Source organism: Chiloscyllium plagiosum, unplaced genomic scaffold (genome assembly GCF_037043375.1).
Source record: "Chiloscyllium plagiosum isolate Xiang-an unplaced genomic scaffold, Cpla_swu_hap1 HiC_scaffold_18, whole genome shotgun sequence".
Classification (NCBI taxonomy): Eukaryota; Metazoa; Chordata; class Chondrichthyes; order Orectolobiformes; family Hemiscylliidae; genus Chiloscyllium; species Chiloscyllium plagiosum.
Window position 1 is genome coordinate 59856120 of NW_028270156.1, and position 27022 is coordinate 59883141.

The 27022-nt window shown below is 40.3% G+C and overlaps 1 protein-coding gene and 1 long non-coding RNA gene across 3 annotated transcripts in view; one reads left to right on the forward strand and one right to left on the reverse strand.

Annotated features, from left to right (window-relative positions):
• The window catches only part of LOC122557929 (uncharacterized), a 141685-nt gene extending 139537 nt beyond the window's left edge, over positions 1-2148 (forward strand). For both annotated transcript variants that reach the window (XR_015760205.1, XR_006313981.2), the window contains one exon: positions 1571-2148. This is a non-coding gene — a long non-coding RNA (uncharacterized LOC122557929). The remainder of the gene's footprint in view (positions 1-1570) is intronic.
• A 1436-nt stretch (positions 2149-3584) lies between these two features.
• The window catches only part of mrpl23 (mitochondrial ribosomal protein L23), an 85705-nt gene continuing 62267 nt past the window's right edge, over positions 3585-27022 (reverse strand). The window contains exons 5-6 of the mRNA XM_087996711.1: positions 10504-10620; positions 3585-3847 (exon numbers count right to left, since the gene is read on the reverse strand). Coding sequence (XP_087852837.1) covers positions 3779-3847; positions 10504-10620 — 186 coding nt within the window. The 3' untranslated portion in view covers positions 3585-3778. The remainder of the gene's footprint in view (positions 3848-10503; positions 10621-27022) is intronic.

Sequence of the window (27022 nt, forward strand, 5' to 3'; positions counted from 1 at the left end):
TATAACCAAACCGTTCAAGAAGGGATACAGACAAAAAAAAACAGGAAGCTATGGATCATTTTGCATGAAGCCTACCAGAGGGAAGGTGCTAGAATTGATCATTAAAAAGTTTATAGCTGCAATGTAGAAAAACTCAAGAAAATCAGGAAGAGTCAGCAGAGTTTTGTGAAAGGAAAGTCATTTTTAACTAATTTATTAGACTTTGTTGAAGGCGTGGCATGCTGCTGATAAAAGGGAGTCTTTAGATGAACTGTATTTGGATTTCCAGATGACACTAAAGATGTGCTATATCAAAGACATAGATGTGCTCAAAGTTTGTGCGAAGATTTGTAGCTCGGGTGCTCGTTGTTGTGGTTCTGTTCGCCGAGCTGGAAGTTTTTGTTGCAAAGATGTGCTGTATCAAAGTTTATAGCAGAAAATAAAAGCTCAGAGTAGGGCATAAAACGTTTGCATGGATAGAAGATTGGTGGGGTGGCAGAAAGTGTGCGTAAATGAATCTTTGGCTACTTAGGATATGACAAGTGGCGTCCTGCAGGGGTCAGTGCTAGGGCTTCATCTTTTTACATCAAATGACTTAAATGAAGGGAATCAAGGCATTTTAATTAAGCTTGCATGGCACAAAATTCATTGGAAAGTATGTTATGAAAATGACATAAGAAGTTCACAGAAGGATATACGGAGGTGGAGTGGGTGAGCAAAGGTCTAGCAGATTTTGTGTGGGAAAATATGAAGTTGTTCATTTTGGCAGGAAAAGTAAAAACAACCACATTACTTAAAAATGGAGAACGACTGCAGAATTCCAAAGTGCAAAGGATCTAGTATGTAAGTATAGCATTAGAAGGCTAATGAATGCTCTCCTTTATTATGAGAAGAATTGAACATAAAAATAAGGATGTTATACTTCAGTTGAATACTATGTGCAATATTGGTTTCCTTATTTAAGGAAGAATATTAATGTATTCAAAGGCAGTCTACAGAAGGTTTACTAAATTTATCTGTAAGTAATAATAATCATAATCCTATGAGTAGATTGTCTTCTGGGGATACCTTTGATGGGGCTGGACGGTGGATTTTAGAAGAGTGAGGTGTGACTTGATTGAAGTCTATAATGACCCGAAAATGTCTCGACAAGGTGGATGTGGGAAAGATGTGCCTCTAATGGGCGAGTCCAGCATCAGAGGGTACTACTTTGAACTATCTTTTAGGATATAGATGACAAGAAATTCTCTCTTGGAGAAGGTAGTGCAACTTTGGAATCTCTGCCTCAGAAGTGAGGTCATTGAGTTTTTTTAAGGCAGAGGTAGATAGATTTTTGTTAGACAAGGGAATCAAAGGTTATCAGAACAGATGGGAATGTGGAATTCGGAACACAAACATATAAGCCGTGGTTTTATTAAATAGCAGAGCAGACACAACCCTCTGGGAGAAGAATTGTTTCTTCATTTCAGCCCTAAATGGTTGACTCTTTATCCTGTGATGGACTGTCTGTTCTGAATTCCCCAGCCAGAAGATGCAACCTCTATGTCTACCGCTTCAGAATTTTAAACACATTTGTTCTGTATTTCTGCAGGTCCATTGGAGCAGAATCACAGTGAGCCCAGGATGAAGCAAATCATCTTCACATTCGAAACAGTGAGCCCAGGATGAAGCAAATCATCTTCACAATCGAAGCCAACTCTTCCCTGATCTCCATCTCTTCCTTTTCTATACCCTCATGGTACAGCTGTCGTGGTCTCCTGCCTTCTCACCCAGTGTGTTTAATTCATGTATGCCACAAAAGAAACTCAGTAAATGCTATGCTGAGAATTGCTACACCTTGGGTTTTTGAATGTAATGAGGATACTGAAACTAGTACCATGTTAGCCATGTTGCTACTGTGTAGATGGCACAGGGTATATTTCATGCCACTGCTTTGCAACCATTTTGGCATAGATCAGGTGCCATGATTATAATGATACAATCCAACACCATGTTGCCTCTCATCCAGTTTTCACTTCACGCTTTGTCACCCACCAATGATCTCCATTGTCAACTTATTGAGGACAATCGAGAGTTTTGATTTGTTGAATCTCATAGTTAGTTTTAAACTTATACATTTCCCTGAGAGAAAAAAGATATATGGTTTGTAGAACAATTCTCTGTTGTGTAGTTTATCCACAAGCTGCATCAAGGATACACTGCAAACTAACTGGCCGGTAATTGCTCAATCAATGGTGAATAATGTTTTAGAAACCATAATCATAGAAACAACTAACATTTGATGAGGTTTGAGTTGGTTAAGGGAAATAGATCTATAAAAGGGAGATCATACGCGATTAATCTAATTGATTTGTTTGAAGAAGTAATGAAGTGTGTTTACAAAAGGAATGTAGCAGATATTACTTACTGACTCATTCTTGCAATTCTATGTCCTTTTCACATCATCCAGGCCTGCCGCATTTTTATCTCATGGACATTCAGTCTTAGCAAACTGTGCTGATGGATGTATATTTTTCTTAGCTCCTTATAGCCCTTTCTTTAGGTTGGTCTCATCCCTTCCAGTTTGAAGTGCACATATTTTGCCTCCCACAAATGTGCAATAGCTAGAAGAAACAAGGGTTTGCACCTGGAATTGTGAGGCACTGTGGAACTGAGATAGCCCATAAAACTTGTCCACCTGATTGGTTTTAAGCATTGCAAAACAAGAACAGAATTGGTTTACATCTGAATATGAACATCACCCTGATGAAGCCATCTATAGCTATTGCAGATGCTCATGGATCTGCTTAGTGTTTCCAGCTTTTCTATTTCTTACTTTGATACTGCAGTTTCAACATGTTATAGAATTGATTCACATCAAATATATTCAAGTCATCCAGGTCCTCCACTAATAAGTCACTCACACTCTCCAACATATTGTTGACCTTCAACATATTGTCTAGCTATCACCATTGTTAACAGCTAACCCGAGAATGCAACTTTAAAAAAAAAGGGTTTTGTGATTTACACATGAAAGAAGTGAAACTATCACTGTATTCTAACAGATGAAAGGCTTAACAGACAACCAATTTTTCAATGTATAATTTCAGTTACATCACACTGCAAATTTTTGCTATAAATTCTGTGTTACGATCGAGCCCTCCACAATCACCTGATGAAGGAGCGTCGCTCCGAAAGCTAGTGTGCTTCCAAATAAACCTGTTGGACTGTAACCTGGTGTTGTGTGATTTTTTAACTTTGCACACTCTCCAAGTAATTTTGCAATCTCAATGCTGGCTGATGCATCTGTTTAGGCAACCATTGTTTAGTTACATCAATCCCTTTAACCACCAAGTCTAATGTTAACATTTTTCTAATTTCTCTTTGAAAGCCAGTTCATTTTTTCCTTTCCCTTCCTCTTATTCAGACAGGACTCATTATGAGACACTGTGAATTAGATACCATCAATCTGTTACTGTGTTGGATTATTTACATTTGATAAACCAAATGTTCTGATAAATTGCTTGGTGTTTGTTAGTGCCTGTCTTTGGAATGTTCACTGTGCAGTGTGATGTGTGTGAAAACTGCGGATGTGGCTACAGGAAAACACAATCCAAACAATAAACTCGAGGAAGCAGAGATTTTAAAAGAATTGTAATAAAACTCCTGTTCACATACAGAACCTGGTGACAGTCAGGTCTGGACTTTCTGTGAGGTACAAAACACACAATATATGGCAATAAAGTTGGAGAATAATTTAAAGCTGCCTTTTTTCAGCATCTTTTCTTTCTTCACTGTGAGATCCACCAATGCCAGGGAATCAATGCATTTCCGGGATCGAGACCAGTTGGTTACGATGGTTACAGATTTGTCCGCAGGCAGACTTGACCTGCAGGAAAGAATAATCATTTATTGCCTCTGGACAGAAAGCCAACAGATATCCCACCAGGTCACAGAAATCATGTCTATGTTTGATATGGTGGAAAGTACTCTTAGGAAGTGGTGAGCCGTGCAAGATGAAAATGAAACAAAGCATGACAGTATTTGGGCGGCACGGTGGCACAGTGGTTAGCACTGCTGCCTCACAGCGCCAGAGACCTGGATTCAATTCCTGCCTCAGGCAACTGTCTGTGTGGAGTTTGCACACTCTCCCTGTGTCTGCGTGGGTTTCCTCCGGGTGCTCCGGTTTCCTCCGACAGTCCAAAGATGTGCAGGCCAGGTGAATTGGCCATACTAAATTGCCCGTAGTGTTAGGTGAAGGGATAAATGTAGGAAAATGGGTCTGGATGGGTTGCTCTTCGGAGGTTCGGTGTGGACTTGTTGGGCCGAAGGGCCTGTTTCCATGCTGTAAGTAATCTAATCTATTACAGCAGTTTGTTTCCACATGCAAATCCGGCACACAAACTAACAAACATATTTGTTACCATCTGAAGGAAAAGACTTTAATTCTGTGGAACATGTAAAAGGGAAAATTCACAATCTTGTCTTCCAAATCATATCTACTGTGTATGATTCGAAGAGATTATACCGCACCCTCATACTCCAGGGTGCAGGCACAGTTTGTCAATCAGCTTATGGACAAGTGTTACAGATAACAAGGCCTCAGCAAGGTCATTGAAATTTGTGCCATCATCATCAGATATCCTCCAAAAATATGCCCAAATCGCAGATACCCACTGATTCGCAAAATTACATTTAGCTCAAGAAAGCGTAACTCTAGCTCATACATGAATAACTTCACAAAGTTATTAAGGTCGAAGAAGACTTCATCAGTTTGACTTCGAGAGGATTGTGTGGAAGGTGAGGGAATAAGGTAGTTGTCATGAAAGGGCCAACTCTGAATTCCCATGTGGTTGTTACTGGGGGGAGGTGGTCAGTTCAGTTGCAGTTGTTCCACTCTATTAGTCTTACCTCCACTGTTAACAACCATGTGATTTAGATTTTTGGCATCTCTTAGGAAATACATTACTGTAACATGCCATCTTACTACTATGGAACATTCTTGCCTGTTGCTCAACACATGACTCTTCTGCTAAGAGTTCCATGTGGTCATCCATTTGTAAATCCCTAAACCAATAAAAACAAGAGAGATTGGTGGCAATATGCTGCCCAAGAAAAGACCCTAGCAAAACCATCTCTTGCAACAGGGAAGTACCTCTTGACATTAACCAACTGATGATGTTGAATGTCCTTTACCCACTTCCATAACCCAGACCTGATCATGACATAGGCTGCTTTCAGCACAGCCAACCCACTTTCATCTACCAATGGGCACCATGATCAGGTATGCTTTCTCCTGAGCATCACTATCACCCATCCCTTTGTCTTCTCAACTGTGTGAACTATACTTCCAGCTATCAACTCATTCCTACCCCTCCACCCCCCACCCACCTTTAGCAGAAATAAACTTTTCCCTGCTCCTGTCAGTTCTGAAGAGGAGTTACTGGGCTCAAAACGTTAACTCTCTTTTTTTCTCCACAGATGCTGAAAGGTAATATATTCGAGAGGAGAAAGTTTGAACGATTCATTCATATACGATTCTGCACATATTGCACAACTCTCTCTCTCTGACATTCACGTCCTGCTGAACATTCCCAAGCCACCACCACATATTCAGCAAGACCATCAGAGTGAAAGCAGACAAAATGGTAAAGTGATAAAACACTTCGATAAAGGAACACAGACAAGGAAACCACAATTTAAAGATGGAGAATGTGCTTCGATCAAATGAATCAATTGAGATTACAAGCTCATGACATCTCTATCAAGACCAAAGTCAATAAGCAATGCTTAAATGTCCCTAATGACTCTGCTTCCACCACCACAGCTGGCAATGCATTCCATGCATTCACAACTCTCTGCGTAAAGAACCTTCCTCTGACGTCTCCTTTATACCTTCCTCCTAATATCTTCAAAGTGGAACATAAGATGCTGGATCACAAGTAGAACAGAATATTTTGAGGTTAACAATTTTGAACATTCATTTCTTCTTACAATGTACGACCGCAATGTTGGTCATCCCCTTCATTGAGGTGATCAAGAACTACAATTTCAATTTTGTAGATCTCAGAGCCATCATCAATAATTTCAAGCCTCAACAGATTGCTGTACTTAAGAGCAAACAGATTTTGCACTTTAAGAAATGACTGTGTATATGTATGTTTGTTGCTTATGATGAATTAACTTCAAATGAAGTTCTTTAGTTTTAGAGAGAATAATGTTGTGTTCAATGATTGAAATACTGGGTGTGTGTCGCCCTGTGCTCTCTCTCCAAACTGGAAACAAACATTAAGCATGAGAAAGCAGGCATTTTAAAAGCCGTATATGAAGTTCCTCTTCACACACAAAATCTGGTGAGAGCCATTTCTGCATATCTCCAAGGTACAAAACACAATATCAATATTCTGTCTTCATGCATGATTAAAGGACCCTGTTGACATAAAATCTTAAAGCCCAGAGAGATCATTTGGCCTACTGTACCATTGAGCTATCCAATTGGTTATACAACCGTTCTCTTTCCCCATTGTCTGAATTTTTTTTCCCTTTCTCAAGCATGTATCGTATTTCTTTTCCAAAGTTCCTTTTATGTTTGGGTTGTACTATGCTAACCAGGTCAGTGTATACTGCTTACCTCCATACAGTCTCCAATGCAAGAACTGGGTATTTAACATTTTTAGAGGACATATGCATAAAGTGTAAACACATTTAACTGCATATAAATTATATTTCCTTCACAGACCTCACCAGTGGCTTTCAAACAAAATAGCAAAGAATCAACAATATAAAATGTTAAGATCCAAGATCTTTTTTCACAATTCCCATTGTAACTTATGTGTGCTCTTGGAATAATTTATCTCTATCAATCTGTTCCTTTCTAGTAAGAATAATCCAACTTTTCTAAACCTGCCTTCATAACATATGCGGAATAATGTCTAGTCTGTAATTAATCATGAGCTTTGTTGATAAATATCATTCATAAACCATGACAGCCAATTCAGGCAGCTTATGAATTGTCAGCATGAATGCAAAATCAAATCACAGCCTCATTATTCCCTTCACCATTTCTTTCAGTTGACTACTTAAACAGTACTCCTGCTTCCCAGACAGCCTTAAGGGCCATGCTCTACTTACTTTAGAAGCAGTATAGAATTAGAGACCATTGGATAAAAGTCTACAAAGTAATTAAAGGGCTGGGTAGTAAGCCCATTGATAAAATATTCTATTTAACTGATTAGGGAGGAGCAGTGACAGGTATTAAATTAATAATAGCAGAAATAGACAATACTCAAAGCTTCTGGAGTACGCTGCCAACTGGTGCAGGGAATGTTGATTCTCTGCTTTTATTTAAGAGGGAGCTTGATTGGGACAAAGATCCTATCATATAGAAGATGTGTATCTACAGATATTACATGGTCTACGGAATTTCCTAGTCTGATTTGATCACCTCAGAGAGTTGCAGAAGAATTAACCAGGATATTTTAACTTTTGTTGACCATGAGGTTGCATGCAGGTTTTGCCTTGCCTTGGTGATTACATTGGCTCCAGGAATGGAAGTGAGGAGGTAGATTGTTCCACAACATGGTTCTGCTCACTAGATTTAGAAGATGTGTGCCATAATCCTAATAGCATGTAGTGTGTCAATTACTTGCTGGTGTATTCTGGGTGATTTGTCTCACATTAAGGTGCACATGATGCTAATAGTCTTTTCTCAAAAACTGAAAAGCAGTACGTTTAGACTGAGCCATAATTTAATGCGAGTGGAAAATACACTCATCTTAAAGGCAGCATAATTATACAGTCTCTATCTTGTAAAGATTTCTTAGGAATAGTTAAAATCTACAATCTAATAGTCAGAAAAAGCCAGATAAATGTGCTTAAGTTGCATAAAATTAGTCAATCTCTAGAATAATACCTGAACAAAGGAATCATAAAATCCCTATAGAATCACTGTGGAAACAGGCCATTTGGCCCAACATGTCCACACCAACCCTCCAAAGAGTAACCCATCCAGACCCATTCCCCTACCCAATACTCTACAATTAGAAATCATAGAATTCCTACAGTGTGGAAACAGGTCTTTTGGCCCAACAGGTCCATACCGACCCTCTGAAAAGTAACCTACCCAGACCCATTGCCCTACTCTATTGCTCTAGATTTACCCCTTACTAATGCATCTACCCTACTAATCCCTGAACACTATGGGCAATTTAGCATCGCCAATTCACCTAACCTGTACATCTTTGGATTGTGGGAGGAAACCGGAGCACCTGGAAGAAACCCACACAGACACGGGGAGAATGTGCAAACGCCACACAGACAGTCACCTGAGGCCGGAATCAAACCCAGATCCCTGGCGCTGTGAGACAGCAGTGCTAAGTATTGAGCCACCAGGCCACCCTAAAAGAACCAGCTCTTTCCCCAAAGATAAAACCAGTTGCCACAATATGTAAAGCAAAATAGCTTGGATGCTGAAAAACTGAAAGAAAATGCTGGAGAAACTCAGCACGTGTGGAAGAGAGAAACAGAGTTAATGCATCGAGTTCAAGATGACTATTCTTCAGAACTAGTTACATACAAACACACAAAATAGGAAAATGCAAAAGTAGGCCATTTTGCCCCTCGAGCTTGTTCCAATATTCAACAAGGTCATGGCTGATTCGTTTGTGTTTCAAAGTCCACATTCCCACCTATCCCCAATAACCTTGAGTACCTTGTCTAACTAGAATCTATCTCCCTATGCCATAAAAGTATTCAGTTATGTGAGGATGGAAAAAACACAGCAAATCAGACAGCATCCGAGAAGCATGCAAGTCAACGTTTCAGGCTGAAACCCTTTGCAACAACTGTCCTATCGAAAGGTTTTGGCCAGAAACGTTGACTTTCCTGCTCCACAGAGGCTGTTTGGCTTGCAATGTTTTTCTAGCTTCACATCTATTGACTCTGGCTTCCAGCATCGCGTTCCTTACTGACTTGATGGCACATTCTTTGTTGACCTGTGAGGGTAGCATTGGGCCTTCTGCTCAAACAGCTGAATCAGATTGTTGAAGCAGAAACATGTGTTGCTGGAAAAGCGCAGCAGGTCAGGCAGCATCAAAGGAGCAGGAGAATCGACGTTTTGGACATAAGCTCTTCTTCAGGAATGAGGAAGGTGTGCCAAGCAGGCTAAGATAAAAGGTAGGGAGGAGGGACTTGGGGGAAGGGTGTTGGGAATGCAATAGGTGGAAGGATGTTAAGGTGAGGGTGAAAGGCCAGAGAGGAGGTAGTGGCGGAGGGGGTCGGGTAGAAGATTGCAGGTCAAGAAGGCGGTGCTGAGTCTGAGGGTTGGGACTGAGATAAAGGTGGGGGGAGGGGAAATGAGGAAGCTGGAGAAATCTGCATTCATCCCTTGTGGTTGGAGGGTTCCTAGGTGGAAGATGAGGTGCTCTTCCTCCAGGCGTCATATTTCCATGGTCTGGCAATGGAGGAGGCCAAGGACCTGCATGTCCTTAGCGGAGTGGGAGGGGGAGTTAAAATGTTAAGCCACGGTGCGGTTGGGTTGGTTGGTGCGGGTGTCCCAGAGGTGTTCTCTGAAATGTTCCGCAAGTAGGCGGCCTGTCTCCCCAATGTAGAGGAGGCCACATCGGGTGCAGCAGATGCTGGAGGGAAGTGAGGGGGGAGGTCTGGGCGCAAGTTTTGCATTTCTTGCGGTTGCAGGGGAAGGTGCCGGGAATGGAGATTGGGTTGGTGGGGGGTTAGACCTGACGAGGGAGTCGCAGAGGGAATGGTCTTTCCGGAACGCTGATAGGGGAGGGGAGGTAAATATATCCTTGGTGGTGGCGGAAATGATGAAGGATGATACAATGTATCTGGAGGTTGGTGGGGTGGTAGGTGAGGACCAGTGGGGTTCTGTCCGGTGGCGATTGGAGGGGCGGGGTTCAAGGGCGGAGGAGCGGGAAGTGGAGGAGATGCGGTGGAGAACATCGTCAACCATGTCTGAGGGGAAATTGCGGTCTTTGAAGAAGGAGGCCATCTGGGTTGTTCGGTATTGGAATTGGTCCTCCTGGGAGTAAATGTGGCGGAGGCGAAGAAATTGGGAATATGGGATGGCATTTTTACAGCGGGCAGGGTGGGAGGAGGTGTAATCTAGGTAGTTGTGGGAGTCGATCGGTTTATAGTGAATGTCCGTGTTGAGTCGGTCGCCCGAGATAGAAATGGAGAGGTCTAGGAAGGGGAGGGAGGAGTCTGAGATGATGCAGGTAAATATGAGGTCGGGGTGGAAGGTGTTAGTAAAGTGGATGAACTGTTCAACCTCCTCATGGGAGCACGAGGTAGCGCCGATACAGTCATCGAAGTAGCGGAGGACAAGGTGGGGGGGTGGTGCCAGTGTAGCTGCGGAAAATGGACTGTTCCACATATCCGATGAAGAGGCAGGCATAGCTGGGGCCCATGCGGGTGCCCATGGCTATTCCTTTGGTTTGGATTGAAGCAGCCTGCTTGGCCACTTAACAGGCAGTTAAAAGTCAGACATGTCACCACATAGAGACCAGATTGAGTAACCATGCTCACCATCACTTTCCTGAGGGCAGTTAGGATGGGATATAGATGCTGATCTTGCCACTCATGCTCTACATCATCCTTTGTCCTTGGAATGTCAGGTGGAATACTATTATTCCTTTGTTTAAACTGAAATAAAAGTTTAGAGCAAAATTTGAATTCAGTTTCTCAAAATTATTACTATTACAATTTTATTAAAGCAGAGCTTTTCATTGTGGGCAGAAGGAAATAAACCTTCACCTACTTTCTTGGAATTGTAGTACATTGATAGCAGTTTTCTGCCTCGGCAAGTCTGTCTAATTGAGGGCTCTGACCCAATTTGTTTTGGAACGGGGTGCACATTGCAAAATATCCTATCATAAAGATCTTTGATACCAAGTCCATCTAAGATCAACTGACAGAGCACTGACCATGACGTAATCAAGCTCTTGGGAAATGGGTGAATTATCACTTTCAATGCCAGTCAATCTTTGTTCAATTCCTACTTAAACTGGGCTCCATTTACACAATTAAATGAAAAATTGTGTGGATTTGTAAATTGAAAGGCTGATCACTGTTTGGGATAAAAATGAAAATGAACTCCAGAGCCTTCACCTTTTCACTATTACAGCTATTATAAACTGGTCTAATCCTTGTCCATCTATGTTGAGGACAAAAACAAACACAGGACAAATGCCTGCCAATCAAAATGGAAATTTTAATCAGAGCCAATGCACAAGTTTTCAAATGAGCTGTATTGGACTTCTTTGAAAAAAATTATTATTCCATAAATATTTGTGGTACCTTTAAAAATGTAACCGCATGTAAAAAAAAATCTTAAACACTAACAGATACATTCTTTATACTGCTCTGGGACAGAAGTCAACATCATGTGTTTGCAGAAACACAATTATGTGTTGGACTTGTTTCTAAGTAAAGCCTTGGAAAACTACAGTACAAGGCATTCATGAAGAATGTTTAGTAGTTTTAATGTGGGAAAGCCCTCTTGCGTTAATTTCAAGGATCACGGTTCATTTTACTAACTGGAAAATCCGTGACATCACGTATAGTAACATTTTCAGTTGAAAAGTAATAGTATTTCTTCTGTAGCCTGCAAATTAACTCAGTGTTTCCTGGCACAATCGGTGTAGTGTTTCTTAAGAATCAATGAGTTACTCGAGCTGACTGCTATTTGCGCCCCAGAAAGCCAATAGGTCTTTCACCAGCTGGATGAATTAAAGAAAACAATTATGTAACTGCATTCGGCAAAGGAAATAAAACAAAGCATAGTGGCCTGCTTTCAGCTCCTTATGGTGTGATGAGAAAAGTAGGTTACCGAGAGTGCTCTCCAGTAAGACTCACTCTTCCAGAAACCAGCATTCCAAAACAGCAAAACATAATCCTCACAGCTGCGTGCATGGGTATGAAGTGAAAAACATGTTAGCAGGGAAGAGGGACTTCCATTTGGATATTAGAATCACAGAATTCGTACAGTGTGGAAGCAGGCCATTCAGCCCATCAAGTCCACACGACACTCTGAACAGCATCCCACCAGACTCACCCCACCCCTGGAACCCTGCATTTCCCATGACTAATCCACCTAACCTACACATCCCTGAACACTATGGGCAATTTAGCACGGGCAATCCACCTAACCTGCAAATCTGACCTCCCCGTGTCTGTGCAGGTTTCCTCCGGGTGCTCCGGTTTCCTCCCACAGACAACCCGTGGGTGCAATTGAAGTTGGATCCCTGGTGCTGCGAGGTGGCAGTGCTAACCACTGAACCACCGTGCCAACCAGGATCTACTTTATATAGGGAAAGTGATGGAGGAAAGTAAAGCACTACAGCCTTGAGGCTGAAACTTTGAACATTTAGTAGACATTTATGAAATGGAGTAAATTCGCTGCTCAAAACTGGCTGCCAAAACTTAAACAGTGTAGCATCCACTAAATGATTTCCTGGTTCCCATATGACATATCCACAGACAGATTTTCCTTAAGAAACTGAAAATATAATCTTTTGGTATGGCTGAAAACTTGAGTATGGCTGGAAAATGAGAGAGATTTTATCAAAGCTTTTCACTTTGTACACATTAGGACAATTCATTAGAATTCAAGTCAACAAAAAAGCCATTTGCTGGGTCATTTTGAGGGCAATTCTCTGACCAGTCAAATTGCTTGGTTTAAAATTTAAACAAAACCTGGAGCAAACTGTCAATCTTCATTAACTATTACATTCTCCATGGCAACAGCTTTGACCAGAGTCCATTTGCCAACCAATCAGCATTCTCCTCTTGGGCGGTTTAAATATTGGTTTTCTCCCTGATTTGGTTTCCGTGCAAATTGTCCAAATGATTCCAACTTGACATGCTTCAACAAAATTTGAGTTTTCACAGAAATATGTTGAATGTATGTATAAATAGAAACTCTTACTGAATTAGATAATGTTTAGGATTAAATAGAAAGGATTATTATTAGATTAAAAGTTCCAAACTTTTATGTCTATAAGAATACAGAGCAGTTCTCGAGTATCAAGGGAACGAAGTGCATAGTATCACGTGATGTGGTATGGTACATTGTGTGTCTGGATGTTTGGTATTACAACTTACTGTGGTCTACCATGTTGTGTGTTACAGCATTATAATGTTTGCTGTGGCATAGTGTGATGTATTGTGACATTGACATGTTTGTTGAAATAAGTCTTGCACAGTAAATTGTGTAGCATTGCATCGTGTTTTTCTGCCAAACATTCAGAGGTACACTGATGAACCTTTATTAACTGATGAAGGTAGTGTGCTTTATGTGATGGTACTGAAATTCCTTAGGGGCAGCACCATTCTCTAAGCATAACTCCAGCTGGAGCCCAAGGGAGCAATGGAAATGGCTGTTTCTGCAGTTTCTTGGGGCTCGGTTGTCTTCTTGCTGGCATTTCACTGGGACATGAATGGTACACTCACGGCTCAGAAAACCTGACTTTGTTCTTGAATTTGATAAGGTCCCTTCATAGGACAAATATGGCACACCAAGCCCCAAAAGTCAGGTGCATGTTATTTGACTTTGGAAAAATATTTACCAATTGCTCCAATAGGCCTCTCCAACCTGCTCGCAACTTGGTGCAACTAATTGGCCACTGAACTCCTTTCTGGCTCAACTCCAGTATTAATACTTGACGATTGCATCATATAAGCGGTGGAGACATGGGACAAGGTCACGGCCTGGAAATCATCCAAGCAGTGGGTTCCCAGCCTGATTGAAAATAAAGCCCCTCAATCTAGTGGAAACATTTCACTTCTCTCAATTAATGAATCTGCTGGTCCTCCTCACATGAATAAATGAACTGAATGAGAATACATGTTAAGAATTGACCATAAGAAGAACTAAAGTGACTGAAGGTCATGCACTGACCACAGCCCTCGCATGCAGACAGACAGTAAAAAAAAATAAACATACCAACTTCACTCCAAAGATTCCTTGGTGAATCAGCTCCAAGGATTTCAGTTGCAAAAGCACAGAGGGCTCTCTAAGCAAACCTGAGACATATTCTGTCCAAGTTCTCCTGCACGATACCACTATCACTCTCCTTCAACTCTCTAATCGCTGAATTGACATTAGTAGAAGCTGCTGTTGCAGATTCACAAACTTCTTCACCAGCCTACTAACACGAGCATTTCTCACCAGGTTCAAGCAAGAGACTGATTAGATTAGATTAGATTAGATTAGATTAGATTAGATTACTTACAGTGCGGAAACAGGCCCTTCGGCCCAACAAGTCCACACCGCCCCGCCGAAGCGCAACCCACCCATACCCCTACATCTACCCCTTAACTAACACTACGGGCAATTTAGCATGGCCAATTCACCTGACCTGCACATCTTTAGGACTGTGGGAGGAAACCGGAGCACCCGGAGGAAACCCACGCAGACACGGGGAGAACGTGCAAACTCCACACAGTCAGTCGCCTGAGGCGGGAATTGAACTCGGGTCTCTGGCGCTGTGAGGCAGCAGTGCTAACCACTGTGCCACCGTACCGCCCACAAATGTGGGCCTACGTAGACTGATGTGGCCTACGTAGATAAATCCCAAAAGTAATATACAGAAATCACTGAAACCTGTTCACGAACACGATGGTGAATCGCCTACAGATCCAATATCTTCAAATTAATCACAAATAGCGGTTGTTTAAGATTGTTCTTCCGATTTCTAACCAATGCACATTTGGCTGGGGATTGGTTCAGTTGTCTATACACTTTAAGCATCTCAAGGCGGTGAGGAATACTTAATATTCTTTTCTATCAAGACCACCAAGAAAAATACATAAAAAGTGTTGGATCTTACCATGAACAAATTAGATGCCAGGTTTGCTAGCAGATTGGAACACCCTTAGGTGCAATGTAAATGCAAGTCTTTTTCTTTCATTCAGAGTCAAGACTTGGTCTCAATAGGAAAAATCACGATCAATTGTTAAAATGCACGCACGTTTTCCTTTGCAGAAACCAACAGGCAGCATTGAGGAGTTTCCCATTGCATCATAGTAGAGAATTGAGGAATGGCCTTAATCATCAGTGTGAAGTCTTATCAAGTAACTGTTTACTGGAAACGTTGCACAATACTAGACGGAGGTGATCTCAGCCATATTACTTCATAGTCCCTGCACAATAACCAATAGTACAACAGATTACTTCACGGTTTGGAATTGAATGTAGCGTTACATTTTAAACCATTTGGCTCATATGCATTAGACATCAGGACATTAGAATGTAGTCTCAAGGCCAACAAACACAGATCATGAACTTTGTCCACAGGAATAGCACATCTTAAAAAGGAACAAGTTGGCCAGTTCAGCAGATTTACACATTATTCTTTTCTAAACTCAGTTTACAACCAGTTCTTGGAATTACTTCTACCACAGAACCTGAATTAAAGTAACTGTTTTCAACAGTGAGCACAGTTCATCTTAATGACATATCTAAGTCATGATCTTCAAAACGTTTGCATAAAAAGTGAAGACCACATCTTTCCATATAAAGTGTATTTCTTGTAAAATATCAGGGCAGAAATATCAAATGTAATTATTTGTTTCATGAATAAACCCATCCATTTATGTTTTGGCATTACAAACATTTGTACTCCAAGCACATTCCTCATTCATCCAAATCAATGTGAAGAAAGGAAAATAGTTACATGGTGTTTGGCAAACTCAACATTTTCATTATAAAGCTCTTCTAAATGAACTTTCCACTTACAAAATCCATTAACATAACACAGAAGATGGGGGTGCGAGTGAGTTTCTTAAAGATGTGAAAACAAATGAATTGGCTGCGCCAAGGAAGGGTAGCTACGGTACAAAGCAAATGAATTGCAGGACAGGGATTCTGAAAGTTGCATTTCTTTTTGGCCTTTGTGACGTTCCATGGCCATGGGTTAACAGGTTGATCCACTGTGATCTGTTTACCAATCGAAAGACAGAGGGTCATTTTAAACAAACATCAGTTGAGAAAGCCATGCTGATTGTGTGAAATGCCAGCTTTACCCAATCCAATTTCACTTTATTAATTTTAATAGAGTAAATTTGTATGAGTTGTGCAAACAGTGTCAAATTTAATTTCCCCAGTTTCTTCATAAACATGTTAGGTTGTCATTATTCCCGTAGTCCTCAGGATTTCTACGTACTCACCACAAACTTTCACACCTCATTATTTATGATTAAATGAAGAACATGATTCAAAATGTTTGGCAAATTAATGAAAAATTCCATAAACATAAACACAGTTAGAAACGTGTCTAGTAATGCAATTGCTTTAGTAAATACTCATTTGTGAAGTGAAAGCCAGTGAATTACTCATTTTATAAATCTAAAGTCCTACATCAAGCTCACTTGTTTCAGTTTTTTGCAGTTTTTGATTTATCAGTGTCCGTATTGTTCCTTCTCCCACAAGAATTCATCTCAAATCTCCAACTGAATCAGTATCTTGATTTGTGTTTCTCTTGAAGTCCAACGCCCACACTCCTCAACTAAAGAAAAAGTCTTTCCTAACCACAGAATTTACCAAAAGGCATTATAATCAATAAAGTCCTTTTGAAGTATAGTGCTGGTGATGCAAAAATGAACAGCAGTCAATTTGCACAAAGCATGGTCCCATCAACATTAATGTGGTAACTGGCTAAAACATCCCTAACTGTTCTACAGACTAGTGTCATAGAAACTTTCATATCAGTCTAGTCCTAACTCATTGGCTGTAGAAGTATAGGTTCTGACAGAGATAGAAGTGGCAACTCTGGTTTGCTTTTCTTTGTTCTTAACCCATGGCCACTGAGATCAACCATTATGTTCTTGAACTGAAAATGTGTTGCTGGAAAAGCACAGCAGGTCAGGCAGCATCCAGGGAACAGGAGAATCGACGTTTCGGGCATAAGCCCTTCTTCAGGCTTATGACCGAAACGTCGATTCTCCTGTTCCCTGGATGCTGCCTGACCTGCTGCGCTTTTCCAGCAACACATTTTCAGCTCTGATCTCCAGCATCTGCAGTCCTCACTTTCTCCATTACATTCTTGAAGTCAACTCATGAAAGTCAGCTAGTTCAACTGAATGCAGGGTTTTATCTGGGGCTTTTCTTGATAATGCCCAACTCAGCACCATGATATACACATGTTGAATATTTGGGAAGACCATTTGCTTGAATCCATTTTCTATATAGATAAGAACATCTCATTGTAACAAACCTCTCAATTGTCCAACCAGGAACTAAACATACTGAACAGTTAAGTCCTGAGCTAGTATCCCTCAGCCCTAAAGCATCTTGTTATGTTGCATTGAAAGAAAAATGGAGTGATCCCGACACCAACGGATTCTTTAATTCATGAAAAGCTTAGACCGAAGATTATAGTTTATCAGACAGCATAGACACCGTGCTTAATGCAATCCAAACAATGTAGTTCCGTTGTACCGTAGATAACAAAACACACACAGTTTAATTGTTTGATATACCCCTTGCCCTGTTATAACAGATTGGAAAACTGCAAGTGTTGCCAACTAGCGAGTTCCAACTAGCGAGAGTAACCACATCCAATGTGCCAATGAAGAGTGAACCAGGAAATAAAAAGGAAAACCACAACCAGCCTGTTGCAAATGTAGTGAACAATGATGAGAAGGGTCACTGGACCTGAAACATTAACTCTGCTTTCTCTTAGCTGCCAGAGCTGCTAAGTTTATCCAGCAACTTCTGTTTGTTTTACTGATTTCGAACATCCACAGTTCTTTAGGTGTTTTTTCTGCAAAATGAAATTCCACGCTTAAAAAGGATTTATACCAAAATGATATTATTTTGATTTTTATTTAAGTACATCAGACTCTTGGGGCATCTGACTAATTTTGCCCTTATGATTTAAGTAGACATTAGAAACTCTCTCATCAGTAACAGAAAGTTTGGTCATTGTGATTAAAGATCACTGGCCTGAAAAGTTAACTTTGTTCCTCACTCCACAGATGCTGCCCGACCTGCTGAGTATTTTCAGTTTATATTTGATCCCAGCAGTATTATGAATCACTTCCTTTCCTTTTTCTATTAGACAGCACATCAGGTTAGCTCAATGTTATGTATCAGCAGGGAAGCAGTACAGTTAAGATAACTAAGGAGCAAGTAATTCTGAATCAGTGTTTACTTTGTTCAGGCACAATGAACTCTTCAGCACAACAATTTCCACAGTTTTCTTTCATACTGCTAGCAAAGAGTAATTAAAACAGGAACAACTTGCATTTAAATAATGCCTAGTATGACTCAGGATGTTCCTAAACATTTCACAGTCAACAAGCTGTGGTCAGTGTTGCGATGTATGATTAAGATAATAGCCAAATAATTATCTTCTGTGCTGTTACTTGAGGGATATTGGTCAGGACACTAAAATAACTTTCCTGCGCATCTTCAATTAGAGCTGTGTGATCTTTTATATTCACCTGGGAGACAGAGAGAGGACAGAAACGTGGTTTTACATCTTATCTGAACGATGGTACATCCAGCAGTGTAACACTTCCTTAGTGCTCAAGCCCCTGGAATGTAACTTAGGTTCACAATCTTTTAACTCAAACATGACACCTACAATCAATTAAAAAACAGATCCAGTCGTAGAAAGAACTTTGAAGTTTCTCTCCAATTAGACCATCTGCAGAATATGTAAATTTTCATCCAAAGCACATACAGAACCTTTGTCTAAGTTCAGAATCAAGGTACATTCTGGGAGACAGTTCGAAACAGATATAGCTGCCATATGCAGCTGTATGGTGCTAGCCTATAGAATGCTTGCTCACATGGAAGTTAAACTTGGATAACGTTTAATTCACTAAAACAGAGTTTCAGCTGAAACAGCATAGATGTGTGTTAGACAGATTTAAAAGAGAAGCAAAACAAGGTAACAGAAGAGAATGCAATAAGTGAACAAAAAAGATGTCATGTATTTGTCAATCTATAGCTCCAGGTAAGAATAAACCAGTGAGTGCCATTCATTCTCTTTTTTAAAAAGTAGCATATAAATTGTACACATTTGAAGGTAGTGAATACTTACTAGAGGAAGAGAATGTGGAAGGATGGTTGGATAGATTGAGTAAAGCACTTAAAAAGAATCAAATAGTTAAGGACTTCAGCTTCATTAATCATATTCAATTCTTTCTCTGATTGCAGCGGTTAACCAAAGCAAGCTTATAACATAACTATGTGGGGTACATAACCACCTCATTTACGATGCTGTAATTCAGTTTAAAATACAGGACATTGCCTGTTCATATGGAGGCTCCTTCACCTTATTAATGGCCACTATAATTTAATGCCATATCCTCTGGTCTCCTACAGAATAACAATTCTATGTCAGACCTGTGGAGATATTCATCTAATGTCAACACAAATAGTCAGACATTTCTCGGTTTCAGACAGTGAAGTAAAACTTCTATTAATTTCAACGAAGCTTTAAACTGGTACTCCTTTCCTAACAGCTCAATGGGTGCCCTAAACTACATGGGCTCCAATAGCTCAATATCACTGTCTACAGGGCAATCCTTGATGGGCAATAAATATCCAAATCATCTGATGAAAGGACCTTTTTTTTCAAAATCCAATCCAAGACACATTTTACTAGCTCAGCAATCTCCCAAGATTCTAAATTTCTTTCCCCAGAAAGAACTTCAATTTTGAAATCACAGGAAACAAGAATTAAAATCGGTCAGTGGTTCAAGGCACGTTTTAGAGTTAAATACTCCAAAACTGGAAACAATGTTTCAAACAATTGACTTAATTGGCTGTATAGGTGTTATATAAATGCAATATTTTCTTTGCAAATTACTTCTGACTGCTTTGAAGCCTGTAACTGTTTTAATAGATTGTAACACACATCAGTTCATGTCAAGTAATGATTTAGTCAATTACCTCAAAGAAGGAATATAAAAAGAACTAAGGCAAAGCTAGTCGCAATGATATTGAATTATTAAACTATTTGGATTAACAGGCTTTGAATTTAAAGGAACGGATTTTATCCGATAAGGTGTTACAGATGGAGTGGCTGGAGGAAGATGACAGGAAGAAAAAGAGAAATGGTTCTGTATCCGACTGGAACCCAGTACAGCCTCAGGTAAAACAGACCTCTATTATATAAAATATTTTAAAGTGCAGAAATTTCTAACCAATGGTATAAGGAAAGATGTTGACAGTGGAACACTGCTGGACGGGAGGTTTATGATTGGAAAATGTGAGACCAACTGCAGACAGGATGAAGATTTATTGTTCAGATGGATCTGGAAATGTCACCAGCATAAGTGGCATTCTAAATCAAATGGATTTATTGCTCGTCACACCTTCTTATGGATTATTAGTGATACTGGCCTGGACAGTAACGGCCTTTCCCTTGAACAGAAAGAAACCTTCCAGGCGGTGCTTGTGAAAGATGGTTACTCAAGGGAATTACATACGCCTGTCATACAATATTCACTTCAGTCATATGCAAAGCTGCTTACGTTGAAAGTTATTTTCCGAGGATGCATTAACTTTGGATTCATCAAAAGGAGAAGCATCGTCAAATGCTAAGTTTTAGAAACTTGTATGACATATTTTGCTGAGCATGGGTTAAAAGTTGCACAGGGAGACAAGCAAAGACAACAAATACGCAATGTACCTCACATTAGACTAAATGATATCATTACAGAGGTAGAAGCCACGTTGTTCCATGAGGAACGCACAGGCATGAAGAATTAGGTTTAAAACAGCAAGTATTGCTTTTATTAGAGATAAAACATAAAATCAGTTTGTATGATGTTTTGTATGATGTAGCCTGTTCTACCAGTTTTAATCAGTCTACCTGAAGCATGTTAAATTTTGATTTGAGAGAGTTATTGCACCAGGAACAAGAAGCTCCTTTGGATTTAATATAACCAGCAGCAATCTGACGTTAAATATGCACTGTACACCTCTTCACACCATTTACTTATGTTATAATTTTTCCTTATCAATTAAAAGCATGGTTTTTTTTTTAAGAAATCTCTAATACTTGGTTCCAGATATTTTAATCAACTCGTTCAAATATGTTGTGATATATCTCTATAGCAGGTGGGACTTGAAACCAGGCCTCCTGGCCCAAAGATAGGGATACTATCACTGTAACATAAAAGCCCTCATACTCTGTTCCATCACTTTCATTATTACATTCAGGGTTGGAGGGCTTGAGCTATAGGGAGAGGCTGAATACGCTGGAGCCGTTTTCCCTGGAGCATCAGAGACTAAGCAGTGCCCTCATAGAGATTCATAAAATCATGAGGGGCATTGATAGGGTAAATAGCCAACGTCTTTTCCCCAGGGTAGGGGAGTCGAAAAGTAGTGGGCATAAGTTTAAGGTGAGGGGGAAAGTGCATGTATGAAACAAGCTACCAGAAGTGGGGAAGGCTGGTACAATGACAACACTTAAAAGACATCTGGATGAGTATATGAATAGAAAAGTTTTAGAGGGATATGGGCCAAATGCTGGTAAATGGGACTAGATTAATTTAGAATATCTGGTCAGCATGGATGAGTTGGGCCGAAGGGTCTATTTCTATACTGTACATCTCTATGACTCAATGAGAGGAGGCCTACTGGGGACTCAGTTTGACATTTTATTTGAAAGATGGCACCTCTGACAATGCAGCACTTGCTCAACACAACACTGTGTTTGAAGGAATGCATCTGTACATGTTACAGATCTGACTTTTCATCGTCAAGTTAAGCTTCATTAAGTTGCTTTCTCTTTAGATTGGAGCTGAAATTGTGGCTTTTCACAGCTTCACTAGACCGAGTTACTGTAAGAAACACAAGGAAGAATTAGAATTGCAATCTGAAACTTTGAAGTACTGAGTGAGTCAGAACGGCTGTGACTTTTGCAGTCTCTGATGCTGTGGAAATGAAAGGCAATATGAGATAGAATTGGAATTGCTTTCAGTCTCAAGGGTAAAATTATATTTCAGCTACAGAATTAAACAAACAAAAATATAAAGTTTGTTAATAGTGCTGGAAGCTATATTGTAATTTGGATTGTGCTAAGGATAAAAAAGAACAGACTGGACAAATTTCCAAGGCCTTAAAGATGCATTTTAAACACTCCATTAACATTACATGTTAATGATATATGTTCTACATCAGAGCTCAAGGGGAGAAGGAGACTACTGATCAGTTTCTGGCAACGCTAACACATCTAGCAGAGTCATATGAGTTCAGAGACTTGACATAAGGGATCTACTGAGACAGCATGTCTGCTAGGAGAGAAGAAACCTACTCTCAGGAAAACTGTCAGATGTGTAGAACCTCAGAAGTTATCAATCTTCAGCTAGAGTATATTAGACAAGGATTTGCATTATGCTGAGATGCAGTCCAGACCAAAAAAAAAATAACCAAGAAAGGGAAGAAATGTTTGCAGAGGACCAGCAGAAAGATCAAGGCCAAAGTACAAGATGTAAATATTGCGGATGACACCACATAAAAGAGAACAATGCATGTTCAGCATAGGGAAAGCTGTGCTCAAATTGTCAGAAGCTGAATCATTTTACACACCAGTGCTTAGCTAGGGAGAAGCAAAACAAGCCCATATGGATGCTTTAAAACAGTAGGGAGAGAAGCTGAAGAGATGTCAGACAACATGCTGGCATTGTCAGATGAGAAATGATTTGTGACTATGAGCATGGCAACTGCAGGAAGGCAGTGAATCTGAAGTGTCAGAGCATCATGCAACAACACGAGCTTCACAGATCTGTGCAAAGCAGCTCAAATTGATAACCCAAAAATTAAGCCCTTGATGGTTGAGAATATATGATGGAATGATGCTTATCCCAAGAGGACAAATGAAACTGGGAGTCCAGTGCAGTGGGAAGAATGAAAATGTGCAGTTCCAGATAGAGCAGACGTTAAACAAAACCCAGTCATCAAAAAGCTTGGATTGGTAAGTCCACAAATGCCAGAACAGACTTTCACAGACCATGACCCATTGAAGACTAAGCAGATCCTCAAACATTATCAAAGATGTTTTTACAGGTCTTGAAGGCCTTCCTAGTAAGTATCATCTCAAAATGGATGAGTGTGAGAGACCAACTCAGCATTTGCTGAAGAGAGTACCAGCTGTCCTTAAGTCCACTCTAAGAGGGAAAAAAGGGGGCTATAAGAGAGCAACAACAAAAATAACAACTCCCGCAGACTGGATTAGCAGCATGGTAGCAGGAAGAAATTCTGAAAAGCTAAGGGTATGCATACATTAAAAAGGATTGCAAAAAAAGCTTTGAAGAAATCTTCCTATCCAATAGAACATAACAGCACAGTACGTGCCCTTCAGCCCTCGATGTTGCGCCAACCTGTGAAACCAATCTGAAGCCCATCTAACCTACACTATTCCATTTTCATCCATATGTTTATCCAATGACCATTTAAAGGCCCTTAATTTGGCGAGTCAACTACTGTTGCAGGCAAGCAAAAATGAGGACCGCAGATGCTGGGGATTAGAGTCAAAAAGCACAGCAGGTCAGGCAGCATCTGAGAAGCAGAATTGATGCTTTGGGCAAAAGCCCATCAGGCAGGGCGTTCCATGCCCCTACTAATCCGAGTCAAGAAATTACCTCTGACATCTCTCCAATATCTATCACCTCTCAATTTAAAGTTATATCCCCTCATACTAGCCATCACCATCCGAGGAAAAAGGCTCTTACTGTCCACCCTATCTAAACATCTTACATGTCTCAATTAAGTCACCTCTCAAACTTCTTCTCTCTAACAAAATGGCCTCAAGTCCCTCAGCCTTTCCTCATAAAACCCTCCCTCCATACCTTATCCTCGTAAATCTCCTCTGCACCCTTTGCAAAGTGACCAGAACTGTACGCATTACTCCAAATGCGGCCGCAGAGTTTTGTACAGTTGCAAGGTGATCTCATGGCTCTGAAGCTCAATCACTCTACCAATAAAAGCCAACACACCATACACCTTCTTCACAATCCTATCAACCTGGGTGGCAAACTTTCAGGGATCTATGTACATGGACACAAAGATCTCTCTGCTCATTTACACTACCAAGAATCTTACCATTAGCCCAGTACTCTGTATTCCTGTTACTCCTTCCAAAGTGAATCACCTCTCACTTTTCCACATTATACTCCACTTACCACCTCTTAGCCCAGCTCTGCAGCTTATCTATGTCCCTCTGTAACTTGCAATATCCTTCAACACGATCCACAAGTCCAGCAAATTTACTAACCCACCCTTCTACGCCCTCATCCAGGTCGTTTATAAAAATGACAAATGACAGTGGACCCAAAACAAATCCTTGCAGTACACCACTAGTAACTGAACTCCCAAGATGAACATTCCCCATCAGCCACCACCCTCTGTCTTCTTTCAGCTAGCCAACTTCTGATCCAAACTGCTAAATCACCCTCAATCCCATGCCTCCGTATTTACTGCAATAGCGTACCGTAGAGAACCTTATCAAACACCTTACTGAAATCCATACACACCACAACAACCACTTTACCCTCATCCACCTGTTTGGTCATCTTCTCAAAGAACTCAATAAAGTTTCTGAGGCACGAACTACCCTTCACAAAACCGTGTTTACTATCCCTAATCAAATTATTCCCTTTTAGATGATTATAAATCCTATCTCTTATAACCTTTTCCAACACTTTACCCGCAACCGAAGTAAGGCTCACTGGTGTATAATTACCAGAGTTGTCTCTACTCCCCTTCTTGAACAAAGGGACAACATTTGCTATCCTCCTGTCCTCTGGCACTATTCCTGTAGACAATGACGACATAAAGATCAAAAAGGCTTTGATGGTAACTATTGGAGAAATTTCACCACAACTTGTCAAGGAAAAAGGTCTTTACTACCCTCAATGGAAAGGGTTGTTGTTGGGGAGTGATGAAAGCAGCAGTTTTTTTTTTAAACTCCATTCTGATTGCTATTCAGGAGATCCAAGTGCTTGTGTATGCTATTTGACATTTCCATTGCTCTGGAACAATATCAGCAATGCATGAGATAGTCAATGACTACTGGAGTGGAAACTATTTGTGGATGATCCACTCACTTATGGATGAGAAATACTGCGAGATAGAAAAGGGAGTGTTAGGCAAGCTGGAAAACTACAGGACAACCCCAATAAATTCAGCACAACTGGTCATCATTCTACGTTTTTATTTACATTATTTCTTTGGCAATGCTCTACTGTCTTGCAAAACCGGTGAACATTGTTTAGTTCAGCCTCAGAAAATTGCCAGAGGGACAAAGTAATTTGTAATTACCCAGTGTTTATGGTAGGAACGGAAGACGCAGCCTGATCCACAATAGGCACCATTTGGGAAGACAATGAATGCTTATGTGGGAATGCAATAGGGTTTGTTGAAGCAAGAAAGAAACAGTTTGTAAAGGTGGATCTTGCTGTCTGCTGCAGACAGCACACAATGAGTTAATTTCCAACTGAGAGTGCGCTTGTTCTCTGTAAATGAGATTTAGTTTGGTCGACGCTCTTCCATCCCTCCTTCTTAATACTCAAGCAATATAAATGTGAATTGTGGCTACGATTTAAATCGTGCCTTCTCACAAAACAACAACTGCACATAATATTAATGAGGTGTGATTGAACAGGTTTGTGTCCTGATTACAGAACCCTTACACAGCTCTTTAGTGTTGTATCACAAACTGATCTAGATACAATCACTGTGAAAGCATCACATTGTTCTCCACATTTCAAAATTAACGGCTGAGAAAACCGCAGCAGAGTCATTTGAGGACATGAATCTCATCTGGTGTGATCAGTTGGGTCAAGTCAATGAGACATGTTTGTGTTGCAGTCTGGAAACAGTCCTAAATATTAACACAACAGCACATCAAAGGTATGGATAGGACATTAATGACAATTTGTCAACGGAGGATGCACAGTCTCAGATGAGTGCCTTGTGAGAAACAGCTTGATGTAAGATTCCTGATTTTATTTCCCGGTATGGGAAAAATGACGAAAGTGTTGTTGCAAATAATCAGTTGTACAGTTAATCATTTCTGGATGGGACTGGGGTGGGTGTGAGAACTGCAGATGTATGATTAATTAAGGCTATACAGTGACTACCCGGCTTTACCAATGATGATACCATATTTACACAAATTAACTGACTCGGACGCACCAACAACAAAGCCATTGAATGTTATTTGTCCAGTGAGTCGTGCATCCTTACAGCAATGGGCTATTTTAGTTTTATCACATCAGAGGATAGCAGAGAAATCAACCACATTTAATTAATGTCCAAGAGGTAGAAGTTACTCATAGAAGAGCTTTTAAAAAAAACAGTCTATGCTTGTTCTGAAGGCATAAAGCACAACACTTGAGACTCAAGATGATTCAGCCCTTTTGGAATCTTGGTGGAGGATAGTCATTAGTTGGCATTAAGTCACATAACTCCAAAACCTGCTGGGAGTTTTAAATACAGGATGGACCTGTCGGTCTAACCTTGCACATTCAGACTTGATATGTCTCCTGAGGAAAGACTCACAGGATCTTTCATTGGAGTAATTTACCATCACTCTATTTTTCTTCTTTACATTACTTTCCTGGCAAAGGGTAAAGCTCGACTGTCTTGCAAAATTGGTGAAAACTGACCTTTTAAGAAAAAAAACTCTACAAACGCTGGAAATCTAAAATAAAAACAGAAAATTCTGGAATTGCGGAGCCAGTCTGTCAACATCTGAAAGGGAAAAACAGGTTATTATACCGGGGCCCTCAAGCCAATCTAAAAAGGTTCACCTATTCCCGCTTTTCGAGTGCTGAAAAATAATTTGGCTCTTGTGAGGAAGAATAATTTTCAATTGAGCACTGGAATGTAAAACTAGTGCAGTTATGTTGGGAGCCCAGAATAGAAAGAATCTGATTTCAAATCGGTTGAAATGACAATCAGACACAGTTCCTGTAAGTAAGGTGCAGCCAGCATGACATCGCAGAAGCTAGTTGAACATTGCACCCTTTTTAGTGTTAGCTTTGCGTTTTGAGTTTCGTTGATTTAGAAGTCAGAAATGTG